The 26,735-nt window shown below is 37.6% G+C and overlaps 1 protein-coding gene across 18 annotated transcripts in view; it reads right to left on the reverse strand.

The window, feature by feature from the left end:
• CREM (cAMP responsive element modulator) overlaps positions 1-26,735 on the reverse strand; it is a 67,742-nt gene that overhangs the window by 21,851 nt on the left and 19,156 nt on the right. For 10 of the 18 annotated variants that reach the window (XM_060396819.1, XM_060396817.1, XM_042229557.2 and 7 more), the window contains 3 exon segments: positions 9,981-10,127; positions 6,853-6,950; positions 6,569-6,711 (listed from right to left, as the gene is read on the reverse strand). In XM_060396819.1, coding sequence (XP_060252802.1) covers positions 6,569-6,614 — 46 coding nt within the window. In that variant the 5' untranslated portion in view covers positions 6,615-6,711; positions 6,853-6,950; positions 9,981-10,127. 18 annotated transcript variants of the gene reach the window in all.

A 26,735-nucleotide genomic window follows, 5' to 3' on the forward strand; every position in this document is an offset into this window, starting at 1 on the left:
GAGAGAAATCTAAAAAAGAAGAGATATCGCCTCCTTGGATCTTCATGGGTGGACATGAATGAATGTCATATGTTGTTATATATTTGAATGCATATTTTCAGTTGATAGTTGGATGTCAAAGAAACAGTGCTTTATAAAGAAAAGGCACGGGCAGTGTACGCACCATGTTAAGAAGCACAAAGCCTAGCACACAGCAGGCACTCAATAAATATGACTGATGAGTGAATGGCTATCATTTCCTCAAGACAGGACAGATGGAAACTTAAGCCACATGTGAGTGTAGAAGAGCTAAATGAAGTATGGTTTCCAATTGTAATTATAGAACTTAATTTTCCATATTGACAGTATTATCAAGGTTTTGAACTAGTAACAAATCTGAGTAGTCGCTTCCAAGGATAAGAACCATGAAATAGGTAGATAAAGATCCTTTCTTTCTTCTTTTCATACTTCATTTGTTTTACTCTTTTAGCTTTCAATGTTTCCCCAATAGATCTAACCAAATTTGTTTGCTTTCGCGATGTGAAAAACGGAATCTGTTCTTATGATCATTACATAACTAGACATGGAAAACAAAGACAAGCAGGCACGCAGAAGCTGGCTCTAGAGAGAAAATGCTTCTACCGATGAGTCTTGTCCTTTAGCCTAACTTTTTTTTTTTTTTTATATCAAAGGCACTCTTGATTTTGGCATAAGCAAATGACAGAGGTCTGTCCCATTTAAAAATATTCTCTCTCAACTGACAATATCCCCATTGCTGAATACCGGAAATAGGCTTTGTGAGCATGTGTGTATATATTCAAAAGATGTAAGGAGGAAACTTTTTAGGTTACAAAAATTTTCAAGGATAGCATAATATGTTTTCAATAAACATATCAATATAAATTAAGTAGTAGGAAAAACAAAAATGAAATTAACTGAGTTTAGTTATATCTTAGCTAATTATTAACTTTATAAACTTATGGAAAATTTCTAGTGAACATAAAAGGTAAAAGAATTTTGTGTCAGCTATTTGTCAAAACCAATCTCAGACATCAGGTCTGGCAAATCATTTAAAAATAAAATCACTGGCCCATATCAAGGCCATTAGGAACCAATGAAAATAAAACAGCTTTGTATTTCCTACTGATTCCTAGGTCCTTGGGGACCTAGGTTTTATTAATGCTCTCCTGGACTGAAAGGGCTGCCCTGGTGGCTCAGACAGTAAAGAATCCACTTGCAGTGCAGGAGACTTAGGTTTGATCCCTGGATCAGGAAGATCCCCTGGAAAAGGGAATGGCTACCCATCCAGTATTCTTGCTTGGAGAATTCCATGAACAGAGCAGCCTGGTGGGCATGCAACTGAGGCATAAAAGCTTATACTTATGGCCACTTTATTGTTCGTACTGGAGAGCCTACACGGGCCTGTGTATAGTGATTAGGATGCAAGCAGAGGTAAAGTAGTGTACTATTTTAGGCCACCTAACACATGCACACTTATTTTCCTCTTCTAAGTAAGCCTTAATAACATTACGATTTGATGAAATAATCTCAACTGAAGGAAAACTGAATGCTTAGATTACATGATCAGTTAAATTCTACTTCACTGTCCTTTATGAGTTGACTCAAGCCGGATGGTATACTATCTGCTTATAGTAGTGGCGGGCAGCGGTTAAGGTCTGGTATTCCAGTTGCTCTGGGATATGCTTAACTTTCTGTCCCCCAAAGTCTCAGGTGAACTACACCCCATAATTAAGTAGGTCACTCTACTCTACACCCACAGACTGAATCTTGAACACACTGACCTTACATTAATAAAAAAAAAAGTTTGTCTACAGAGAGTTTAATTCATTAGTTAAGAAGTATTTTTCTACTAAGTCAGTTTTAGTGGTTACATAGATGTCTTCCTATACATTCTGACATAGCCATGATATTTAGTTTCAAGTCAGAATTAACAAGTATGGTCTCCCCATCCCCAACTTACCATATTCCATGGTAACCAGGATGATACCATACCAACTAGTCTAGGCAATTCTTTAAAAATTCTTGGTATAAAAAACTGTTTAAAAAGATCTGCTACTTCTTCTATTCACTGCCATGGCACACTTCTCTTCTTAGAGGGAGTAGTATCACTGAAGCAAGGAAAACACTACTTATAGGATGAAAATTCAAGAACTTTGGTAAAAAAAAAATTAATTAAAAAATAATATTTTAAAGGTGTATATAATCAATAAAGGAGGAAGAGAAAAAAGGATAGAAACTGAAAAAAAAATTCATGACCAAATGAGGAAGAAGCAAAATTTAAGACTTCATCTGACCTTTTTTCACATGATACATCTTTTTAAGTCTAAATTTGTATATATGAGCTAATTCAAACTACAGGATCTTCCCTGTAGCTCAGACGGTAAAGAATCTGCCTGCAATGAAGAAGACCCAGGTTCGATCCCTGGGTCAGAAAGATCCTCTGGAGAAGGGAATGGCAACCCACTCCAGTATTCTTGCCTGGAGAATCCCATGGACAGAGGAGCCTGACAAGCCACAGTGCATGGGGTCGCAAAGAGTCGGATATGACCAAGCGACTAACACTACCACTACTACTATATATGAGCTAATTCAAACACATGAACATGCAAATGTTTAATTACTTATAATTTACAATTTAAAACCATCTTTATTCCAATTGCAATGAAAGGATTCATACATAAAACCTCACTGAATGAACTTTAAAAAGGAATAGCCAAAAAAAAGAGAGAAAGAACAGACCTTATTTTCAGTGAATTCTCAGACTGAAATTCAAAAAGTGAGCACAACACAGAAACTGTGAGTACCGGAAAGACTAAAACAGCCTGGTACTACAACAAGAACAGCAGCACCAAAGGTAAAGAACCAGACTGACACTAAGCAGATACCATCCAAAGTTTGCTTTGAAAGGTACCTTGGGAGCACAGAAGCAAAGGCATTCCTAACAGCAATAAATGCAACTGCATTTACTTTGGAATGCCAATTCCTCTGTGAAGAAATGGAATGGGTGCTTATTCATTCAAGCTTCCTGAGAATTCTGAATTCTTCAAGCAGTACACAAAGGTCACAGATAACCTTTCTTCATAATGGTGGATTTAGGATGAACTTACTTACTGTGAGCATACAGATGAGTTAATAGAGACTCACTCTAACAAGATTCCTAGGAAACAAAGTAGGAGCAAGAAAAGAGACAGAGATGTTTAGGAAAAAATAATTTGAAGTCTTGGATGATAGCCCTTAACTGGTAAGGGAAGAAGTAGGGTTAGCTCGACAATGGGTTAAAAAAAAATTGTCTTTAGAGAAAATTTAATAAAGAAACTTCAAACATTTAAATTTATTTACCTGCAACAGCACAAATAGAATAACCACAACTTCTGTTCATGAATTCATTCCCACTCAATGCATGTCATGCAGCAAGTAACATTCTTTGCTAATTCTAAGACAGTCTGAACCACCATCGTTCAGAAATAGTCTCTTGAGACAAATCACAGTTTCTTTGACCAGAATGACTTAATTGGCATACAGCAAACCTGTCACTAACATCAGTACTTTCAATAAAGTTTCACTTTCTTGGTGTTGCAATAACGGATCCCTGCCTATTTTAAGTTATTTTCCCTAGTCCTGGAAATAGCCTATTCTAACTTTCACTTCTTGCTTTTGTCATTTAAAAAATAAGTTGAAATAATAAGGCCAACTTCTGTAAATATCTCACTTTCAGCTACTAAAAATGCAACTACTTGTATATAAGAAAACTTAAGCACACTTCATTTTTTTATTTTTTATTTTATTTCCTCCACTTTGACAGTTCCTTTGTTTTTAACACCAACGCACTCACTGCATCAAATTAAAATAAATAATAATTATAATTTATATGTAATATTTGAAGTTTTTTATCCATGGATGAAAGTTGAAGAAAGAATTAAAATCTTTTTATAATAAAAGTTTATAAAATGATCTCAAAACTAGGTACATAGAAATACACAGAAAAATCTCCAGAAATTCTAGTAAAATAAACTCTAATCTAAAAACCAAAAGACACCAATAACTCTATTTCTAGATAGTTAAGAACATTTAATCATTAATTTCTGTTAAGCTACTGCTAGTAAGAAATGGTTGATGAAAATGGATCTTGTAATAAATATACATTTAAAGCAAGGTCTTCTAAAGAAAAACTTAAATATTAGTATTCACTACTCAAATGAAAGAATTATCAACATAACCAAGTGTCACTAAGTATCTAAGAAATTCGTTTTTAACATAGGCAATATCCCCTTTTTGAGAACCGATAAAATGACAGTTTTTAACCTGCGGACCACACATATTGGACAAACACAACTTTTTATTAAAATAACTGCCATGATCATATTGTATGGGTCCAAATTAAGAAAACTAAGTAACAAACTGTCCATGACATGTTATGGAAAAACCATATGGTAAACAGTAAATAAATATGCCTAAACTTCTATGCTAATGAAAAAAAAATGTCCATGATTTCTAATGTGGCAAATAAATATATACCCTAATTTCTAAACATTTGATTTTCTAGTTCTCAACCAGAACCTCTGACTCCACTCCCCCACACCCACATACTCCACATCCAAGGTAGTGACAATATTGAACCCCCAGCTCTAAGGGCATGCTAAGAGCTCAAAATGCTGCTGGAGAGGACAGTTTAATAACAGTGAATGAGACACTGCCATAGCTGGCTTACATTTCTCTGTTTCACGTCAAAAGCAGTATGTCTCTTCTGACATGAAGAGTCAAAAGATTTTACCCTCACAGGTCAAATCTGTTGTCTCCTTTTGTTCTCACATTAACCCTGAGCTTGGCAATTTAGTGTTAGTCACACTTCAAAGATTAAAAACCCGAGATGTGAAATTATACCAGGCAGTGACTGGCAGGACCATGTACCACCGCCTTCCCCATATCATCGCCAGCTTCAACATCCTCTCAACCCAACATGTTCTCACGACTCCAAATTCTCAGCTAATAATCTAGACAAATTCACCCACAGCATCCTCACCCATGTCACTTAGAAACAGATCAATTGCTAAGCAGACTCAGGATATGCCAGAGAGATTTGTAAGATGCCAGCATCTTAATCACCCTCCAAACTTGAAGATATCTTAGCATAATTTCAGCAGTAATTTCCAACATTTTCCCTATCATGACACAAAAGAGACAATGATAAGATGGTAACAGCCCACTGCTCAAGGCCAGAGCTGACTAGCCAGGAGGTTTCAGCATCTCCAAGCCCTGCCCAGTCACACTGGTTCTAAAATTCCCTTCATCTACTCCCATGGGTCAGGAAAAAAAAAAAGGCATATAAATCAGAGAAGTGATTAAAGAAAAATGAAGGGGAAAACCTCAAGGTCTAACTCTTATAGACCGTGGAGAGTTCTCTTTTCCTGACATTGACTTTGGACATGTCCAATCAGCGCTCTGTACAGGATGAGGACAAATTATATTATAGCCCAGTTCTGCCTAGTATCAGGGTAGGAGCTACCCAAAGAACCAGAATCACCAAAGCAGAACTTGCTTAATACTGCAAATCTACCACCACTAAAAGAAAAAAAATAATGACTGTATAAGGCTTTTCCACAGATTACAACAGCCAGGTCATAAGTTAAGACTTGAGACTTTTTGTAGGTATTATTACTTTTTAAAGGGAAAACAGAAAATATATCTAAAATACTAACACTGTACTTGGATCAACACAGTCATTAACATCACACATATTTCTGTACCTAACTAGCTTTTTTCTGTACCTAACTAGCTTTTTTTCTGTACCTAACTAGCTTTTTTCCTGCCCTTTTCTCTCTTTTCCTCCCCACTTTTCTTTCCTTTTTTACTAAAGTATTTCTTATATCAAATGTTCTTGATTTGGGGAAAGGCTAGTGCTTTAACTGGAGCACAAAGCACAGAACTAACAGCCCATTAAAATGCACAAGACTAAATGTGAATGTATCTGTTTATTTACAGCTTTCGGTGCTTAAAATTTCAAATAAAATGATCTGTCCAATTGCATTAGTTTAAAAAAATAAGTCATTTTTCCATTCTCTTCTAGAAAAAGCTGCAGCACAAATTAACACAGTAGAGAGTAGTGAAAACAGAATTACATTTAAAACATAGTTTAGAAAACATAAGCACCTCTTTTAGATTAGTAAGTATAAGATGTAATTGTTGGTGACAAAAGTCAACAAGAACGAAATACAGACATTTATATCTTATTGTGTTCACATGCATCATAGAGACAAAAACAGTCAAGTTTTAAGTGTTTACTAGATGTGAATACAAACATATAAACAAGAAAAACCTTCCCTTTATTTTGACCCCAAAGTTGTCTTCATTTAGTAAACAAATTTTTTTTTGTTATTTTTCAAAAGGATACGACAACTGTCAGTACAAATCTCTCACTTCTTTAACATGTACTTTTCACACTGTGATACACAATTTAGGTATTATGATGCATTTTTTAAATGGGACAGTTTAGTGCCAAAACCCAAGCTGCTTCAGGGAAATGAGAGACTGAAAGCTAGCGCTACGTCATATGGAATCGCCGCATACATACTGTATTGCCCCGTGCTAGTCTGATATATGCTAGTCGGTACTGCCATAGCAGCGATGTTAGGCGGTGTTCCCTCTTCCTCTGATTTTTCTTCTTCAATCTTGGGTACACCAGGCACATCAGAGGAAAGTTCATTCAGTATTTTTCTAAAATATAATTCAACAATACAAAGAATTAAGATACATGAGTGAGATTTAAAACAGAAAAGCTATCATGGGAGAATCTGAGGTATCTTTATTTCTCCCTTTTTGGAAAAACTTTTCATGACTGTAGGAAACTTAACTTACCTGTAAGAGGGTCTTCGTGAAAGGATTTCTCTACGTTTATGAGAATCAATTACACCTTCTGATTCTGCAGACTCATCTGTTTCTGCAATGGTTGCTACCTATAACACAAGAGTTCCTGAGATGCATCATAAAACCCATGGTATCTCCTCCATTCACAACCCGGTGTCTGACGGGGCTCTGCGTGCAGCACAAAGCTGGGCACTGCCAACAGAGCACACTGAGCCGGGCTAACCGTGCTCACAACCTGGCTCAGGAGAGGAAGTGCAGACACTGACACTTGGCTGTAAACCAGCCTGTGCACCAAGGATGACACAGATGACAAATGCTACAGAAATGCACACGTGCCAGACAGGCTTCCTGAAAACACTGAACGTAAGACACACAAGGCCTAGGACCCAGCCCTGAAAATGTCTCACAAATCCAGCAGAGGGTGAGCTAGCAAGCGACAGAGGAGAAGACAATACCACTGCTGACTTAGGCTGGGTCTTCAAATTACACATTAGATAGATCCAAAGAAGAAAGAACATTAAGTAGGTAAATACTTGTGTTAACAAGCCTGGTTAAAGTTATGATTTATATTACAAGAAGTAGGTTGGGCTTGATGTCAGTAGGTCTTGTCAAAATAAGGAATTACTCCTTAAAAGAAAGATCAGTTTTAAATACAATTTCATTTTTTGAAGGAGTAGTATAATAACATGAGTATCAAGGAAACTAAAATGATAAATCTCTCCACAACATGACTGTTCTCAATATATTCAGCCATCTATCACAGGTTCTCAGTTTATCATCTAGTTCTGAGCTTACAAAACTCCTCCAATGAATACTGTAAGGACATGGGATTTGATTTGAGTATAATCAAAAAATCATATTAAAATACCAACAATGTAAGCAGGAACATATACTTCCCAAGGCACATGGATGTGCATGTATGTTTGCCCACATGTATGATCATACATCTTTGGTCATGGATACCCTATACATAAGCACACTCAGGCATGAAGAGAATCTTTAGAGAAACTATTGTTGCAGTCAGACAATCATACATCATCACCAACTATTTATCACTTTCCATTGGGCTTTCACACATCTCTTGTATAATCATACACCCCTTTGTGCAAGGTAGGCTATTACTGTAGAAAGTGAAAACTGAAGTTCATCATTCACCAGGTCGGAATTCTAAGACAAGATCCATAGGCACCTACCTCTGTAAAGATAATTAAGTCACCCATTTAACAAAATCCAAAACAGCCTATTGAAAATGAGATAATACTCTCTCTTCCAGTGCCACCGAGGTTAAAGCTAAGTAGAAATATCATCCTAATAAAAGTCACAAAAAGGAGAGTGGAAAGTCTTGTTTTATAATCAGAGTCGGAAAGAGTCAGAAGCTCCTAGAATTAAGGTCCTCACAAGAAAGGAAAAAAAAAAAAAAAGACACTACTGAGAATCACTCAAATTTTGAACAACTCGGAAGAGACATCTGTGCCACAAAGATAAACAGACTTTTATTGCACATGGATTTATTACTTCAAGTATCTTGGTGCAACCCTTATTTTGCAACAAACTGGATTCAAATACACAGGAAAAGGACAAGACCAATTAAGTATAAGCAACTACGTTTTCTTCACAGATCTTTTTGTCATCAGATTGGTTCAAATAATTTCAATATTTAAAGGATAAAGACAAACTGACCTTAAAAAGGAACAAAAATAAATTTAGTAAAAGAGAAAAGTATGCTTTAAAAAAGCATACTTAATAATTTATCTCTGTTGATGCAAAAAAGTATGTTTTTGCTTAAGAAATGTTAAGAACTTATGACCAACTTTGGTGACAATAAATAACAAAACACGTCTCTGGATCACAACCACAACACTAACCACATCTAAAAAAAACAAGGTTTAATCTGATGTATAAATGCAACAGCAATTAACAATGACATCATGGCACACATACTGAATGAACAACAGACCTGAATTTCTACACTTTACTGTGAGTATTGGTGAAAACAGTGTCAGAATTAGAAAATCTACATTACGAGGTTTATCAGACATCTCCAAAGAAGCCTCAAAGTACTTTTAAGCGTTTTTGGAGAGCTCTGCTAAATGAATCTGAGTTCGAGCAAAGAGCAACCTTATTTCAAGGAGAATGACCGGACCTTCAAATTAGGAGCTGATAACAAAACTGCAGCTCGAGTCAATCTCTGTATCCAACAGGACACCAAGCACTTCACAAAGAAAAAGGAATCTGCCTGCAATGTGGGAGATCTGGGTTCAAAGCCTGGGGTGGGAAGATCCCCTGGAGAAAGGAATAGCTACCCACTCCAGTATTCTGGCCTGAATTCATGGATAGAGGACCCTGGCGTGCTACAGTCCATAGGGTAGCAAAGAGTCGGACATGACTGAGGGACTTTCAAAAAAAAAAACTTCTACAGAAATAAAAAGGAAATTCTTACAAATGTTTAATAACAAGAATTGAGCATCACTCTTTTCCATGCTCACCAGTTCAACCACTTAGAATTTATCCTAAAGAAATTTTTAGGCAAATGCACAAATATAGCTTATGTAGATATATTTAGATAAACACAGGGATGTGTATAAATAACATTTCTCAAGGTGTTAAAAACTTAAAAATATTTTAAAATATGGAAATTGTTATATTATGTTGAATTGTATTAAAATAATTTATATTAGGTCCTCTATAACTAAAAAAAGATACTACATATAATTGGTAACATTACTACATTACAATTTGGTAATTATATGGTACATATAAATAATAGAATACTAGCATGCCATTAAAATATGTTTATGTATGCACATAGGAAACATATATGGAAGACTTTCAACCAAATGTTAATAGTACTTATATCTGAGTGAGATTATTTTTACTTTCTTCTTTTCTGTATTTTATAATTTTTCTCTCAATGAACATAGGCAAATGTGCAATTTCAAAATAAAAGAAGCCAGTGTTGACATAACAAAAAGAAATTACCACCATACTAATAGATTGTTCCTTATATGGTTAAAAAAAAAAAGAGCATCAAATCTATAGGAAAAAAAAAAAAAAAAGATAAATGAATTAGTAAAAAGCTCAAGAAAGTCAAAGAGAAGTCATTTAGGAAGGAGGCTAACCTGAACAGTTTGTATTTGTGGTGACTGAATAACGGATGGCTGTGGTGTCTGAATTACTCCCTGGACGTGGACGGTCTGGCCGGAAGGTAACTGTACTAGAGTTACAGCTGGGGAGCCTCTTCCGGTGCTGGATCCAGCTACAGAAACCTGCAAAACCCAGCATCATTGAGGATTAAGGCTGAACATTTTTTCCGCCCCCCCACTGTTACAATCTGCCTATTTTCCCTGCTTCTGAGATCTGACCAGCAAGCCAGGGCACTCAGCATCAGGAGATGGTTACTGTGCTGGAACAGCCATTCTCTGGTGTGACAGATATCAAAGAACCCATGCGTCTCACTTTCAGTCCCCATGCTTCAGTGGCTAAGAATGTTCCAAGCACAAAGTTCTAAAGCAGTTAAACTACCTCACTACGACCTCAAGACTACTAACAGTGAAGCCTTCTTTAGGCCAGAGTATAAACCACTCTCTCTAACTTAAGAGCAATCGGAGACAGAACTTAAATATGGTAAATTATTTTTTCAATAAGTGCAACTTCTGACATGTGATATTAGAATTACTCCAGATACAAGCTAATGCCTTGTCTCTATACTAATGAAAATTGCAGTTACTTTTATGCCCCAATAGTCACCAAAATAGGCATAGATCAAAGAAATCCCAGGACCTCTCAGGCCCTTAGCATCTCCAAACCAGAGAAAGCTCATACCCTGGAGACTGTGTGGTCCTTGCACACTCCCCTCCCCACAGCTTAAGCACACAGAACCATCACTTGGTTTGCACAGAGAGGAGATTACAGCTATTTCCTACCACCTTGGGTGCTTGCAACAAAGAGCCCCACAGCAAAACACATTAAAACGTGTTTTGTTTTGTTCACTTCTCTGGACTCAAAACCTGCCAAGTTTCTAATTGGTAAACAACTCAGTCCTAAAAGCCGGCATAATCTTACAAACTCTGCCTCATTTTACTAAGTTTCACTATTCATTACGACTTCCTTGGAACAGACAGAGACTTTGGACATGAAAGAACCTACTAGTTTCTATCATGAGTGGTGGCAGACCACAGAATCTAAAACAAATTTTGAAGAAAGCCTCTGTGGGCCCACACTTGAAGGAAAACCAATCATTTCCAATCAACTTACACAAATACTTTTTAAGAATTACTAAGAACTGGGTTTATAACAAATAATCAGATGTGTTTACATCATTCCCTTGGAAGGCAAACTTCTTTGGCAACCTAGAAGTAAAGTCTTCTATCCATGCAAGAGAACCTTCATGGAGAGAACTGAACTAGGTGCACCGGGGTGGAAAGCAGAAGTGCTAAATCCAACACCTAAGAAACAATAGCACACAAACAGTAGAGAACTAATCGCTCCAATGCCCAGGTCATGAAGACCACAGGAGTACAAAACAGACAGATCTGCAGGAGTCTGAGCAAGTGGAGGTGGTGTGCAGAAGCTGCCCCTTGGGCCGGGCCTTGCTATGGTCTGGATAACAGCTGGGCAGAAAAGTGAGAGACTGGGGCAGAGACCACCCGACATGGAGCCCCATAGGCAAATTCAGCCCACCTGCCCCTGGAGTATTATTGCCAACTTTAGATTTCAGGGGAAAGAAAAACAGCATCCCATAATGGAGCCCTCAGATTTAACATCCAGAAGTTTAAAAGCCACTAGATTTATTCTACAAATGTTCCCTACATGAACTGTATAAAGGGATCCTTCTCTTTGTGAACCAGTTGCCAAAAAAAAAAAAAAAGGTATTCCTCTGCCAAATGACTAGGGCTCAGTCTCAGGACACCTTTACACTCCTGAAAATGACTGATGACCTCAAATAACTTATGTTTATGTTACATCCAGCAGGATCCTGTAAATGTACAGCCAGCTCCTGGGAAGGAAAATGCTGTGGGTAACTTTTGTGGATTTCTATAATGAAAATACTCCTACTATGCAGATTTTAAGCTGCCAGTGGGTGACACTGAAGACAAAGCTGGAAAAAGATGTGCACAACTGGCTATGACAAGCAGCTCAGCTCTTATATATATAAGCTGTTATATGTGTGTGTGTGTGTGTGTGTATATATATATATATATACACATATATATAAAAAATATTGATATGTACTAAATAGAAATTAAAACTGAGAAATTTTTTAAATACTTAGTAATTAATTTAAAAACAATAATTCCATCATATGCTAACATAAATAGTATTTTCTGAAGACTATTTTCAAAGAAATAATAATTAGTGACAAGAATGTCAATGTTTTACATTTTTACAAATTCTTTTAATGTCTGGTTTAACTTAAAACAAGCTGGATTTTCATACCTATTTCTGCACTGAATCTATTGTAATAAGTTATTTTAATTGGTAAATGAATATGCCTTATACAGATATATGAAAAGGTGGAGTGTATCCATAGCTTTTTCAGAAAAATATGGGTATTCTTCTTGGATACTACCCCAAAACTCAGCAAGTGGTTGTTTTTCTCAAAGGTTAGTGGCCATGTGGAATCTGAAAACTTAGTTACGTTAAAATCAGTTGATCTGGGACTTCCCTGGGGGTCCAATGGCTAACATAACGCACTCCCAGTGCAGGGAATTCAGATTCAATCCCTGGTCAGGGAACTGGATCCCACACACTGCAACTAAAGATCCTGCGTGCTACAACTAAGACCTGATGCAGCCGAATAAATAAATGCTAAAAAAAAAAAAAATTGCTCTGTCTTACACTTCAGATGGTTCTTTAGCTAGGCATGATTTTGTAATGTCATGTAGTAGCTACTTGGAAAATACTGAGTTACTGAATTAAGTAGATCTCCCAAATGCTGATAAATTTCATGATACACTATCAGAAAACTACATTCATTAAAATCAAGATCAACGTCATCAGAAAACTATAAAATATTGGCAAGTTATCAAGCTCAAAATGGCAGATGAAGAATTTCCACAATTTGAAACTTCTGCTAAAAACCTGAATTTTATCATCAGCAGTAAACACTGTTAACTGTTTTCCTCGATGTGACAAGCTTACTTCATTCGCTTTTGAGAAAATTTTTCAAATACTCAAGTTTGAACAGACATAGATATAATTTAGTTATTTGCCACTGCTTTGAGAAAAATTATATCCTGTGGCCGGGGTGTGTGTGTGTGTGTGTGTGTGTGTGTGAATGCAGCTAGTTCATCTTGTCCCTCAGACAATAACTTTTGTTTTTTCTCAGACAATAACTTGTGTTTTTTCTCAAGATCACCTCTGATCTTCAGAAAGTGGCAGAAATGCTTTCAATGAATATTCCACTTCCAAAACACAGAATATTAAAACAACATGTACTTGAGGGTCAAGATTTAATATAATTGGTAATGTTTACTGCTTCATCAGGGACAGTCTTAAGTGGAACAGACATTTTTTTTTTAAACTGCAAGTGAATGCAGTGAAGACTGCGATGACCACTAACAAAGTCTGGTGCCACGTAACAAAGTTACGTGACTGGGATGAGGCACCAACACTTTTAAACCCCCACTGTTTTTGCGCCATCAGGGCAAATGCCAATACAGAGAAAAAAATACATCTTTGTATTATTATGAAAATAGGTTTGTCCTCCAAACCTCCAGGCATGATTGTGTAACATCATGTAGTAGTTATTTGGAAAATACTGGGTCCTTGGAGTTTCCTTCAGGGTTCCCTGGATCACACTTTGAAAACTGCTGCTCTGTCCTCATGCAGCCTCTGGGCCCTGCTCACAGCTCAAAGCACAGAGTGCTGAAACGGGCTGCAATTTTAGCTCCACCACAGCAGGATGGCCAAAATCACCATCCACAGTAATTCTGATAGAACATTCCTATGTCAGAAATTGAGCAAAACAGAAAGTATATTATACCCAAGAGCATCACCAGTATTCCTACAGATGAGACCTGTGGCTTGAGATGCAGTTAGTGCTACGCACAGTTTCATGGAAATGACCTGCTGTAGAAAAATTAGATATTCTGAAGAACAACTCAAGAAGGATTCATGGGGGTTTTGATAAGTATAAACCATGCTTAAAGTCACTCTATATGTCTTTCAAGTATAATTTTCACGACTTTACATTATTAAACAATGCTCCATCAAAATGGCTTAGTGAGAAGAAACTCTGCTGTAGAAAAGAGAGCTATACCCACTAGAACAAAACTGAATTCTCAGAATTCTGGAGATGAGTTATATGAATCTGTGCAGTGAAAACTCAATGTCCAAACTCTGGGCAGTGAAGAAGGTCATGTGTGCGTGTGCTCAGTTGTATCCGACTCTTTGTGATCTCATGGACTGTAATCCACCAGACTCCTCTATCCATGGAATTCTCCAGGCAAGAATACTGGAGTGGGTTGCCATTTCCTCTTCCAGGGGATCTTCCCAAACCAGGGTTCAAACCCAAGCCTCCTGTGTCTCCTGCATTGCAGGTGGAGTCTTTGCCCATTGAGGCACCTGGGAAGTCCCATTTTTCTTATAAACATCATATATTCATTCCAAGAATTTTTAATAAGTCAATCTCACAGAAACAATTCATACTTACAAATTAACTCATTCTTTTGTTCCCTCAACAAATGTTGGAAGCTGGCCTTGTGGACCAGTCTAGACAGCAGAGATAAAGTAGTAAACAAGAAAAGTCTGCTTTCCTAAATCAGAAGGAGACAGAAGACAGATGAAGAGACTAAAACATAATTTGGGAGAGGTGCCAAATTCTTAAAAGAAAAATAAAGAAGGGTAACTAGTGAGGTGGGCTTCCCTGGTGTCTCAGGGATAAAGAATCCACCTGCCGATGCAGGAGACATGAGTTTGATCCCTGGGTCAGGAAGATCCCCGGGAGAAGGAAATGGCAACCTACTCCAGTATTCTTGCCTGGGAAAATCTCATGGAAAGAGGAAACTGGTGGGCTACAGTCCATGGGGTCACAAAGAATTGGACACAACTAAGAGACTAATCAACAACAGCTAACGAGGTAGAGGGAAGGTGGAAGGAAGCTACGTTAAGGCATACCTACTGTGGAAAGCTTCTCAGAGGAGGGAACTTCTGTGCAAAAAAACAGTCTAAAAGAAAAGTAGGAAAGGCCATGGGAAGATCTGTCAATATATTCATCACATTCCAACAATCAAGCAGGCAACTGCCCAAAAAACAAACACATAAAATAGGTGTATTTTATATTTTATAATTTTACACCTCTATTTATGAGTCTCTAAAAAGTGTAAAAATGAACTCATGCCAGACAGTTTACCTTTTTTTCCAGATCCCCTGAAGAATAATCCTCTTCTATAGGATGCCTGAAACATAGATTATGCTGAGGCCACCACATCCACCAAGAGCCTCACTAGAGACAGGAGTTAATGTGATGAAATAAGTGAAGATGATGCAGTTGACAGCCTAACTTGTCTTTGCAATTAAAGAAAATCTCCTAATAATGACACTTATAACTGGTAACACCTCACAATGTTGTAACACAGCATTTGATTAGCACCTAGTGGACTGGCACCAATCCGTAGCTAGGTTCCCTTATGATGGGGTTTATGATGTCACAGTGCAGGTGAACGTGTCACACAGCCACTGAGCCCGCATTCCAGACAGTTAATAAAGGATGAGAGGATGTGAATGCATGGTCTAGCAGACTTCACTATCAATTCTGCTGCCTGAAAAATCAAATCTATACATTATCTATTTTAATTCCAAGGACTCCAATGAAAACCCAGTAACACCCTATGGGAGAAGCTGGAAAAACATCTTGATTTCTGTGTATTAAGACAGGATTCTCAAAAAGAAGTCTGTTTCTTCTACAGGGAAAAAAGTGTTTAAAGAATAAGGCTGAAAACAGGAAAATAATAATATAAATGTGTACACTTTAAAAAAGACATAAAATATTTCACTTCACTTTTTAAAAAGCTGTCCTTAGGGACTCCCCTGCTGGTCCAGTGGCTAAGACACCATGCTCCCAATGCAGGGGGCCCGGGTTTGATCTCTGGTCAGGGAACTAAATCTCACATGCCACTACGAAGACCTGGTGCAGCCAAACAAATAAATAAATAATAAATTTTTAAAAAGTTGTTACCTGCATTAAATGAAGGCAAACACAACATGAAGAATACAGAATTGGTATCACTGTAGTGTCTTTACTGTTTTTCTTTCCCATATTGAGGTTTTTTTAAACAGTGTGACTAACAAATTGCAAAAATCAATGGAGTTAAATTTTACCTTGTAAATATCAACTGAAAGCACTGATAACAGAGTTGGACAGATAAGACTGATATTTTTATATCTATGTTAAAATTATAAGGAGAACTACAACATGATCTTTGAATCCTTTCCGTGTATAGGGAATAAACAAAAACTATCTAAAATTTATAATCTGAATTTAAAAAGGAAGTAATTCTGTTTCTGTAATTATAAATGGCCAAATATGTCTCTTTAAAAAAATTCCCCTTTTGAAAGAAAAGCAAATATCAGAATCAAGTCTTAATTATATCGTCTATTCTGATAATACTTCCAATAAGCAGTGGTGATTGCTGTGGTGACTGGTGATGACAAAATCAGGGTTTCTTTATGCTTTGAAAAACAACGCTCTAGCGCATTTTTTTCCCTAGCTGATCCTTATCATTTCCTATTAATAGTAATTGGAGCATCATTTTATATTCTAATATGATATGTGTTTTACTTATATTTATAAAGATTGACTATGAACATGATCTTTAGGGAGATCAAAATTCTTTTAGCTCTAGACTTTTAAAAATCAATCTTATATACTGATTTCAGTAAGACTGAAACTAAAACTTTTCATAATTTTCTAGCCAACTCCATTACAAAGTAATAAATGCACATAGTGAAGTAGGTTGCTATGAGATTCTGAGCCCAAAATGACATTTACCCAACAGATGGCTTATATGGGCAAACAGTGGATATTAAAACTACTCTTAACAATGATATAGATTAGATTCATTTCTAATACTGAGGAAGAAATGTACATGCCAAAAGCCTGAAGCTACAGAATGAATGCCTAAAACCACTTACCTTTATTTCTGACCAGTATCAACTTATTGGGATCTTCTCTCGTAGCTCAGTGGGTAAAGAATCTGCCTGAAAGGCAGGAGACCTGGGTTCAATTCTTGGATCAGGAAGATCCCTTGGAGAAGGAAATGGCAACCCACTCCAGTATTCTTGCCTGGAGAATTCCATGGACAGAGGAGCCTGGCAGGCTATCGTCCATGAGGGTGCAAGAGTCGGAAACGACTTGGCAACCAAACCGCCACCACAATATCAACTCATAGGAATGCCTATGAAGGAAACTTCAATTCACTTGAACTATTCTACATTAATTTTTCTACCAATGACTTGGTATATAAGCCCTAAAGATTACTGATTTAATAAAAACAACTTAAAAAAACAGTAATAATAAACAAAATGTGGTGTGTACATACAGAGAGGAAGGAATTCCTATCACATACAATACAGATAAACCTTCAAGACATTATGTGACGTGAAATAAGCCAATCACAAAAAGATAAGGAAAATAAATGCAAAAAGACAAAATGGTTGTCTGAGGAGGCCTTACAAATAGATGTGAATAGAAGAGAAGTGAAAGGCAAAGGAGAAAAGGAAAGATAGACCCATTTGAATGTTCCAAAGAACAGCAAGGAGAATAAGAAAGCCTTCCTCAGTGATCAGTGCAAAGAAATAGAGGAAAACAAAAGAATGGGAAAGACTAGAGATCTCTTCAAGAAAATTAGAGATACCAAGGGAACATTTCATGCAAAGATGGGCTCGATAAAGGACAGAAATGGTATGGACCTAACAGAAGCAGAAGATATTAAGAAGAGGTGGCAAGAATACACAGAAGAACTATACAAAAAAAGATCTTCATGACCCAGATAATCACAATGGTGTGATCACCAACCTAGAGCCAGACATCCTGGAATGTGAAGTCAAGTGGGCCTTAGGAAGCATCACTATGAACAAAGCTAGTGGATGTGATGGAATTCCAGTTGAGCTATTTCAAATACTAAAAGATGATGCTGTGAAAGTGCTGCACTCAATATGCCAGCAAATTTGGAAAACTCAGCAGTGGCCACAGGACTGGAAAAGGTCAGTTTTCATTCTAATCCCAAAGAAAGACAATGCCAAAGGATGCTCAAACTACCGCACAACTGCACTCATCTCACACGCTAGCAAAGTAATGCTCAAAATTCTCCAAGCCAGGCTTCAACAGTACATGAATCACAAACTTCCAGACATTCAAGCTGGATTTAGAAAAGGCAGAGGAACCAGAGATCAAATTGCCAACATCCGTTGGATCATCAAAAAAGCAAGAGAGTTCCAGAAAAATATCTATTTCTGCTTTATTGACTATGCTAAAGTCTCAGACTGTGTGGACCACAACAAACTCTGGAAAATTCTGAAAGAGATGGGAATACCAGACCACCTGACCTGCCTCTTCAGAAACCTATATGCAGGTCAGGAAGCAACAGTTAGAACTGGACATGGAACAACAGACCGGTTCCAAATAGGGGAACGAGTACGTCAAGGCTGTATATTGTCACCCTGTTTATTTAACTTATATGCAGTACATCATGAGAAACGCTAGGCTGGAGGAAGCACAAGATGCAATCAAGATTGCCGGGAGAAATGTCAATAACCTCAGATGTGCAGATGACACAACCCTTATGGCAGAAAGTGAAGAAGAACTAAAGAGCCTCTTGATGAAAGTGAAAGAGGAGAGTGAAAAATAAATAAATCTCAACATTCAGAAAACTAAGATTGTGGCATCCAGTCCCTTCACTTCATGGCAAATAGATGGGGAAACAGTGGAAGCAGTGTCAGACTTTATTTGGAGCGGGGTGGGGGGGGGGGGGCAGGGGGGTGCTCCAGAATCACTGCAGATGATGACTGCAGCCATGAAATTAAAAGATGCTTACTCCTTGGAAGGAAAGTTATGACCAACCTAGGCAGCATATTTATTAAAAAGCAGAGACATTACTCTACCAACAAAGGTCTGTCTAGTCAAAGCTATGGTTTTTCCAGTAGTCATGTATGGATGTGAGAGTTGGACTATAAAGAAAGCTGAGTGCCAAAGAATTGATGCTTTTGAACTGTGGTGTTGGAGAAGACTCTTGAGAGTCCCTTGGACTGCAAGGAGATCCAACCAGTCCATCCTAAAGGAGATCAGTCCTGAATATTCATTGAAGGACTGATGCTGAAGCTGAAACTCCATTACTTTGGCCACTTGATATGAAGAGCTGACTTATTTGAAAAGTCCCTGATGCTGCGAAAGATTGAGGGCAGGAGGAGAAGGAACAACAGAGGATGAGATGGTTGGATGGCATCACCGACTCAATGGACATGAGTTTGGTTGAACTCCAGGAGTTGGTGATGGACAGAGAGGCCTGGCGTGCTACAGTCCCTGAGGTTGCAAAGAGTTGGACACAATTGAGGGAACTGAACTGAAAAGACAAATATTGATGATTCCTCTTATATGAGGTATCCAAAAGTAGGCAAATTCATAGAAACCAAATATAGAATGGTAGTTACAGGAGGTTGGGGGGGTGTGTAAAAAGGAGTTGTTGTTTAATAGGTACAGAGTGTTAGATCTGCAAGATGAAAAAGATCTGGAGATTCGTGTCACAACATCGCGAGTACATTACAGTGAACACTGCTGAACTATAAACTTGAACTTGTTAAGACTGTGGATTTTATGTCTTTTCTTTAACCATATACAAAAATAGTAATAACTTATTGCCCCACATTTGCTGTAGATGATAATCAGTTGGCTCATTGCCAAGAAGATAATCAATCCATTGATTTTACCAAAGGCAATGAGACTGACTTCCCCATCATTTTATAAAACATAATTCTAAAGCTCTGGGCGCTCTCGTGCTCCCAGCCCCAGAGTTACTGCTCAATACTTAGACTGGCTATTGGTCCCAGGATTTATATGTACCAGTTACTAATACATCAAAATGGATAAAGTTTAAATCTTCTACACTCTTCATATATCCAAGATCAGAAGCTGAACTGGGACATAAACATGAAACTATCTTGAAAGTGAAAAGTGTTAGTCGCTCAGTCTGTTGTCCAACTCTTCGACCCCATGGACTGTAGCCTGCTAGGCTCTTCTGTCCATAGAATTCTCCCGGCAAGAATACTGGAGTGGGTAGCCATTCCCTTCTCCAGGGGATCTTCCTGACTCAGGGATTGAACTTGGGTCTCCTGCACAGGAGGCAGATTCTTTACCATCTGAGCCACCAGGGAAGCCCCAAAATACTGGAGTGGGTAGCCTATCCCTTCTCCAGTGGAACTTCCCAACCCAGGAATCAAACCAGGGTCTCCTGAATTGTAGGCGGGTTCTTTACCAGCTAAGCCACCAGGGAAGCCCCAGAGTAACTACATGTAGCATATAATTATGATTACTCTTTGCTGATCATGCATGTTCCCAGGTGAGGTCCTCTGAAATAATCTGGTTCAACACCGAGTACCTATGTATTATCACAGAAGTAATAGATATGTTTAATGCAATCTAAAGCTAGGTTTCCTGGGCTCTGCCTTTTACTAGCTATGTGACCTGTGGCAAGTTACTCAGCCTCTCTGTACCAAATTTTCCTCAACTGTAAAAGATAATGAAAACAGTACCTTTCTACAGAGTTGTTGTGAGAACTGAGCTATGTGTAAAACACTTAATTCAAACTGAGTATTGGTGTAAGTTAGGGCTCTTTTAAAACTAGAAAGTTCTGAGGAACTGGGAGGCCAACTTATACTGGCAGTACCTATTATGGTATATTAACATATCTGATAGCAAATAAATTACCATTAGTTTTCAAAAGGTATTTAGAAAGAGGTCTACTGCTGTATAGAACTTACCTACTTAAAGCCAAGTGCTTTTCCTGAACTATTTCTGCTTGCACTATTTTCATCTGATATTGTCTTTACTTAGCATTGGGTTTTGCTGTAAAACCTGAACAAACTTTTTGGCCAACCCCGTATTTTTGCCCTCACAAGCAGGCTTTTCTCTCCTATGCCTTTTTGGAGAACCACACGTCGTACCTCTGGGGGTGGGAGAAAGCTCAGAAAGCTCACATTTCTGAAGATCATTACTAAGATGCTGTCATCACAATTAATCAACGAGTGAAAATTTCCCAAAGCCTCTGTGCTTCCCAGTGTAATTCCTTTAGTAGTCTGGGGTTTCCAGAGGTTGTAGCAGCAAAAATTGAAGTGAGGCAAAGTAAACAAACAAACTACTTCCTTGTAGTTTCAAGGAAGACACTACAAAAATTAACATTTCTAATATTAAAAAATTTCAGTGTTTAGTCTACTATTTTTGTTTTTGCTGTTCTTTTTTTTACTGTGGTAAAAAAATACATAATATAAAATTAATCATCTTAACCACTTTTAAGTGTACTGTTCATCATATTCATACTTTTGTAAAAGATCTCCAGAACATTTTTATCCTTCAAATCGGAAACTATAGCCCTTTATCAACAGCACTTCCTGTATTCCCTCCCTACAACCTACTCTTTAACTAGGAAAAATCAGAGAAAGGGTAAAAAAGTAACTGTTTATACTCAGTTATTTTTCCAATACTGTTAGTGACAAACTATCTGCTACTAAAACTAAGCCTTGAGCATCAAACAAAAAGTACCTAAAATCATTACAAATGACAGAACATCGCTAACAATCTCTTAAAACACTAAGACAGATTTGTATGCAGTTTTTTTTTCTGATTATAAGTGAAAAAACAAAATCTTTTTCTGAAATTTGACTTTGCTTTATACCTGCTGAAATTATCTTTGAAACATCAATTTTCTTATTTTTAAAAAAAAATATTTATTTGGCTGCATCAGGTCTTAGTTGTGGCACATGAGCTAAGTTGCTCCTCGGTCTGTGGGATCTTAGTTCCCTGACCAGGGATCAAATCTGTGTCCCCTAAATTAGAAAGTGGATTCTTAATCACTGGGGCACCAGGGAAGTTCCTGAAACACCAATTTTCATTCAAAGCAAAGTATTATCACATGTAATACACTGGGATGAAAATACAGAGTGCATTTTAAAGCCAAAAATTAACCTTTAAAGAAGCAGAAGGTGAAGAAGAAGTAAAGAGCCTCCTGATGAAAGTGAAAGAGGAAAGTGAAAAAGTTGGCTTAAAGCTCAACGTTCAGAAAACTAAGATCATGGCATACGGTCCCATCAGTTCATGGCAAATAGATGGGGAAACAGTGGATACAGTGTCAGACTTTATTTTTGGGGGCTCCAAAGTCACTGCAGATGATGACTGCAGCCATGAAATTAAATGATGCTTACTCCTTGGAAGGAAAGTTATGACCAACCTAGGCAGCATATTAAAAAAGCAGAGACATTATTTTGTCAACAAAGGTCCGTCTAGTCAAGGCTATGGTTTTTCTAGTAGTCATGTATGCATGTGAGAGTTGGACTAAAAAGAAAGCTGAGTGCCAAAGAATTGATGCTTCTGAACTGTCGTGTTGGAGAAGACTCTTGAGAGTCTCTTGGACTGCAGGGAGATCCAACCAGTCCATCCTAAAGGAGATCAGTCCTGAGTGTTCATTGGAAGGACTGATGTTGAAGCTGAAAGTCCAATACTTTGGCCACCTGATGCGAAGAGCTGACTCACTTGAAAAGACCCTGATACTGGGAAAGATTGAGGGCAGGAAGAGAAGGGGACAACAGAGGATGAGATGGTTGGATGGCATCACTGACTCAGTGGAGATGAGTTTGGTTGAACTCCGGGAGCTGGTGATGGACAGGGAGGCCTGGTATGCTGCAGTCCATGAGGATGCAAAGAGTTGGACATGACTGAGCAACTGAACTGAACTGAAAGAAATATACTAGCAAAATATACTAGCTATTATTATTAGGAAAGAAGGGGGCGACAGAGGATGAGATGGTTGGATGGCATCACCAACTCAATGGACAAGAATTTGAGCAAACTCTGGGAGATACTGGAGGACAGGGAAGCCTGGCATGCCACAGTCCCTGGGGTTGCAAAGAGTCAGACCTGACTTAGAGACTGAACAACAACACAACTATTATATACAGAGTTCTCAAAATATGAGTACAGATTATATAAAAAATTATTACTCAAATCAAACAAAATGGTCACTAATATTAATAGTTCACAAATTATTTTTACTTATGTCTCTTAAACCCTGAATTACCTTCAAGAATGAGTTACATGTCAAAGTAGTATATTTTCTTGAATTAGCTAAAAAACAATGAAGATTTAGCATTTACTGAAAAAAAAATCAGTGTTCTATTTTCTCCTAATTTATGTTAATTTTTAGAGCTAAGTGAATACAAATATTATGATCAAAAAAATTAAATTATGGCACTTAAAAATAACCAGGAGAAAGAATACATAAAATTAAAGAGCAATAGAAAGAAAGTCAACAATAAAATGAAACTTTTTATTTTACAATCTTAAGAGGAATATTTCCTCCTTCAGTAACAGCCTCTCAAGTCATAGAATCAGCATACTGAGGTTTAAAAAACAAGAAGACATACGGATGGCTAACAAACACATGAAAAGATGCTCAACATCACTCATTATTAGAGAAATGCAAATCAAAACCACAATGAGGTACCACTTCACACCAGTCAGAATGGCTGTGATCCAAAAATCTGCAAGCAATAAATGCTGGAGAGGGTGTAGAGAAAAGGGAACCCTCCTACACTGTTGGTGGGAATGCAAACTAGTACAGCCACTATGGAGAACTGTGTGGAAATTCCTTAAAAAATTGCAAATAGAACTACCTTATGACCCAGCAATCCCACTGCTAGGCATACACACCAAGGAAACCAGAATGGAAAGAGACACATGTACCCCAATGTTCATCGCAGCACTGTTTATAATAGCCAGGACATGGAAACAACCTAGATGTCCATCAGCAGATGAATGGATAAGAAAGCTGTGGTACATATACACAATGGAGTATTACTCAGCCGTTAAAAAGAATTCATTTGAATCAGTTCTGATGAGATGGATGAAACTGGAGCCGATCATATAGAGTGAAGTAAGCCAGAAAGAAAAACACCAATACCATACATTAACACATATATATGGAATTTAGAAAGATGGCAATGACGACCCTGTATGCAAGACAGCAAAAAAGACACAGATGTGTATAATGGACTTTTGGACTCAGAGGGAGAGGGAGAGGGTGGGATGATTTGGGAGAATGGCATTCTAACATGTATACTATCATGTAAGAAACGAATCGCCAGTCTATGTCTGACGCAGGATACAGCATGCTTGGGGCTGGTGCATGGGGATGACCCAGAGAGATGTTATGGGGAGGGAGGTGGGAGGGGGGTTCATGTTTGGGAATGCATGTAAGAATTAAAGATTTTAAAATTTAAAAAAAAAAATTTTTTTTTAAAGAAAAAAAATCAAAAATAAAATAAAATAAAATAAATGAAAGGAAAATAAAACAGCTAGAATAAAGGTGAGAAATGCCTTAAACCTGCAAAAAAAAAAAAAAAAAAACAAGATTCAGTTAAACACTGAGCTTGAGCTAGATGTACTCAGCCAATAATAAATATAACAAATCAACCTAACATGATGCAGATCATCATATACAAATATGATGGTGCCGGCCAATTAGCAATAATAAACGTTGCTTGTTTTGTTTTCTGACAGCTATTCATATTATTCCTGGTCCTACTTAGGACAGAGGAGATAGACTTTTGGCACAGCTGGCAAAACAATGAGAAACGCCATCCCAATTTTCCACCAGTTTGAAAAATCAAACATGTAAGTCGTACACTGAAACCTATCCCTTGTTAAATCAATCGTTCCTACTCCAATCCCTCACTGCAAGCCAGGCCTGCTTTCCTCTAAGGCGCTTCTTTAACACACCGTTGGCATCTACAGCAGACAGGATAAGGAAGGAGTGAGCAGACTGCAATCCCTGAACAACACTCCCTAGTGGCTTCCTCTGCTCCACAGAGTCCTCTTGTTCTAAAACTACAGATGGTGTCAGAAAGGTGGAATATTAGAACTAAGTCCCTCAAGGCACTATGCTGACCTTGATGCTCTCGAGTTTCCTTCCAGCTCTATGATCCCTGTGGTTTTGCTCCTTGCATCTTTCCTTCCTATCTTGGCTGAAACTTGGAGAACTGGTCATTTACACAGCAGAGATATTGAGCCTTCCGAGTCAGGCCTTGGGCTGCACCAGGAGCTGTAAGGCATGAAACCCCAGACAGCACACCCTCTCTCAGGGCTCCATCCAGGTGCCCTCACTCAACCAAGAGCTTCATGGCAGCATTATCAATTTCCAAGAGACGTGGGATAAAGAAAGGGCAGGGGGCCATCACTGCTGCTTTCAGAGCAGATTACACATTGTGAGATAAATGGGAAAACATGAGTATGGTGAGCATATTATGCCAAGGAATTACACTCAATTTTATTAGGTATGATCATGACATTTGGTTATTTTAGACAATATGTATAAGCGTTGCATACCCAGAAGAAAGGTGGAATGAGATGACGTGATGTCTGAGATCTGGAGAGCTGCTTAAAATTCTTTCACAAAAAGGGAAAAAGAAAAATTTTTTAAATATAAATTTTGTAGCAACTGCTACAAAATCTTAATTTTAGGTTTCTATAAATGTTGAAGCCTTATTCTACTTTTATATGTCTGAAATCTTTCATCACAAAAGAAATGATAAGTTCCCATTACCACTTAAGGATTATATTACTTCCAAAGGCTGTATGTGTAACTTTTAAGACTACCTGTATATACTGTAATTTTGCTTGTCACTATTTTGGCTTTGGGAAAGAGTTTTCTCCTGGCTTGGTGATATAAAATAGACTCTCTTAACTTATCATCAACAGTTTTTCCAGGGGGAGAGGAGAGTAGACTCTAGTCTTACATACGTATCAACATATACACTTAGACAGACTCCAGCTTCAACTAAAAAAATCAACATAAAAAATAATTCAAAGCAAGAAAATACACAAATCACAGTACTCAAACCTCAGCGATCTTCCACGCCAGCCTCTAGCCCTTGGATACTGTTACCACGTGATCTCTATTTGCTTTTGGATACAGACAGAAGTGGCAGGCTCCACTGATACCTGGGAAGTTATAAAACAGAAAAACTGCAAACTCAGAACTCTAGCCTTCCTCCATCAGTCAACAGAGCAGAGGTGTGAGGGCCAAGAGCAAGCTCAAGTTTTCACATCTTTATAGCTGGGATGGTTTGCAGCGTTAACTTGATTAGCAGAAGCCCTGGAAAGGCCGAGATAGGCAAAACTACTGCTATCGAATGACCAGAGGCAAAGGATTAGACTCACTGAAACTTGGGGTTATATCTTTTGTTCTCACACTATTTAATGATAAATAGACCATGTGGAAAAGAAAGTAAGTGTCATAAATTTTGCTTTATACAAGACTGAATTTAAGTCTAAAACATCTGGGAATTCACAATCCTCTAGTTTAAAATAAGTGGCAAGAATGTACAAAGTATCAGGAATTATTCAGAAGAGTCAGTCATGTTTAGCATACATTATAGGCTTAATGAATGAAGATTTCAGCTTGATTTCCTAATCCTTCTATCATATAATATTGCATAATAATGAACACTCAAATGAACTGCTTCAGGCATCACAAGAATCTAAACTGGTAATAATGTTTAGAAAAATTATGACTCTTAAGAACTGTGTCCTAATTCTGCAAAACATCATGATCCATAAAGGATTTATGGCCTCACATCCATGGAGGATAACTCTTATTTAATCAAAAGAA

This window comes from Ovis aries, chromosome 13 (genome assembly GCF_016772045.2).
Source record: "Ovis aries strain OAR_USU_Benz2616 breed Rambouillet chromosome 13, ARS-UI_Ramb_v3.0, whole genome shotgun sequence".
Classification (NCBI taxonomy): Eukaryota; Metazoa; Chordata; class Mammalia; order Artiodactyla; family Bovidae; genus Ovis; species Ovis aries.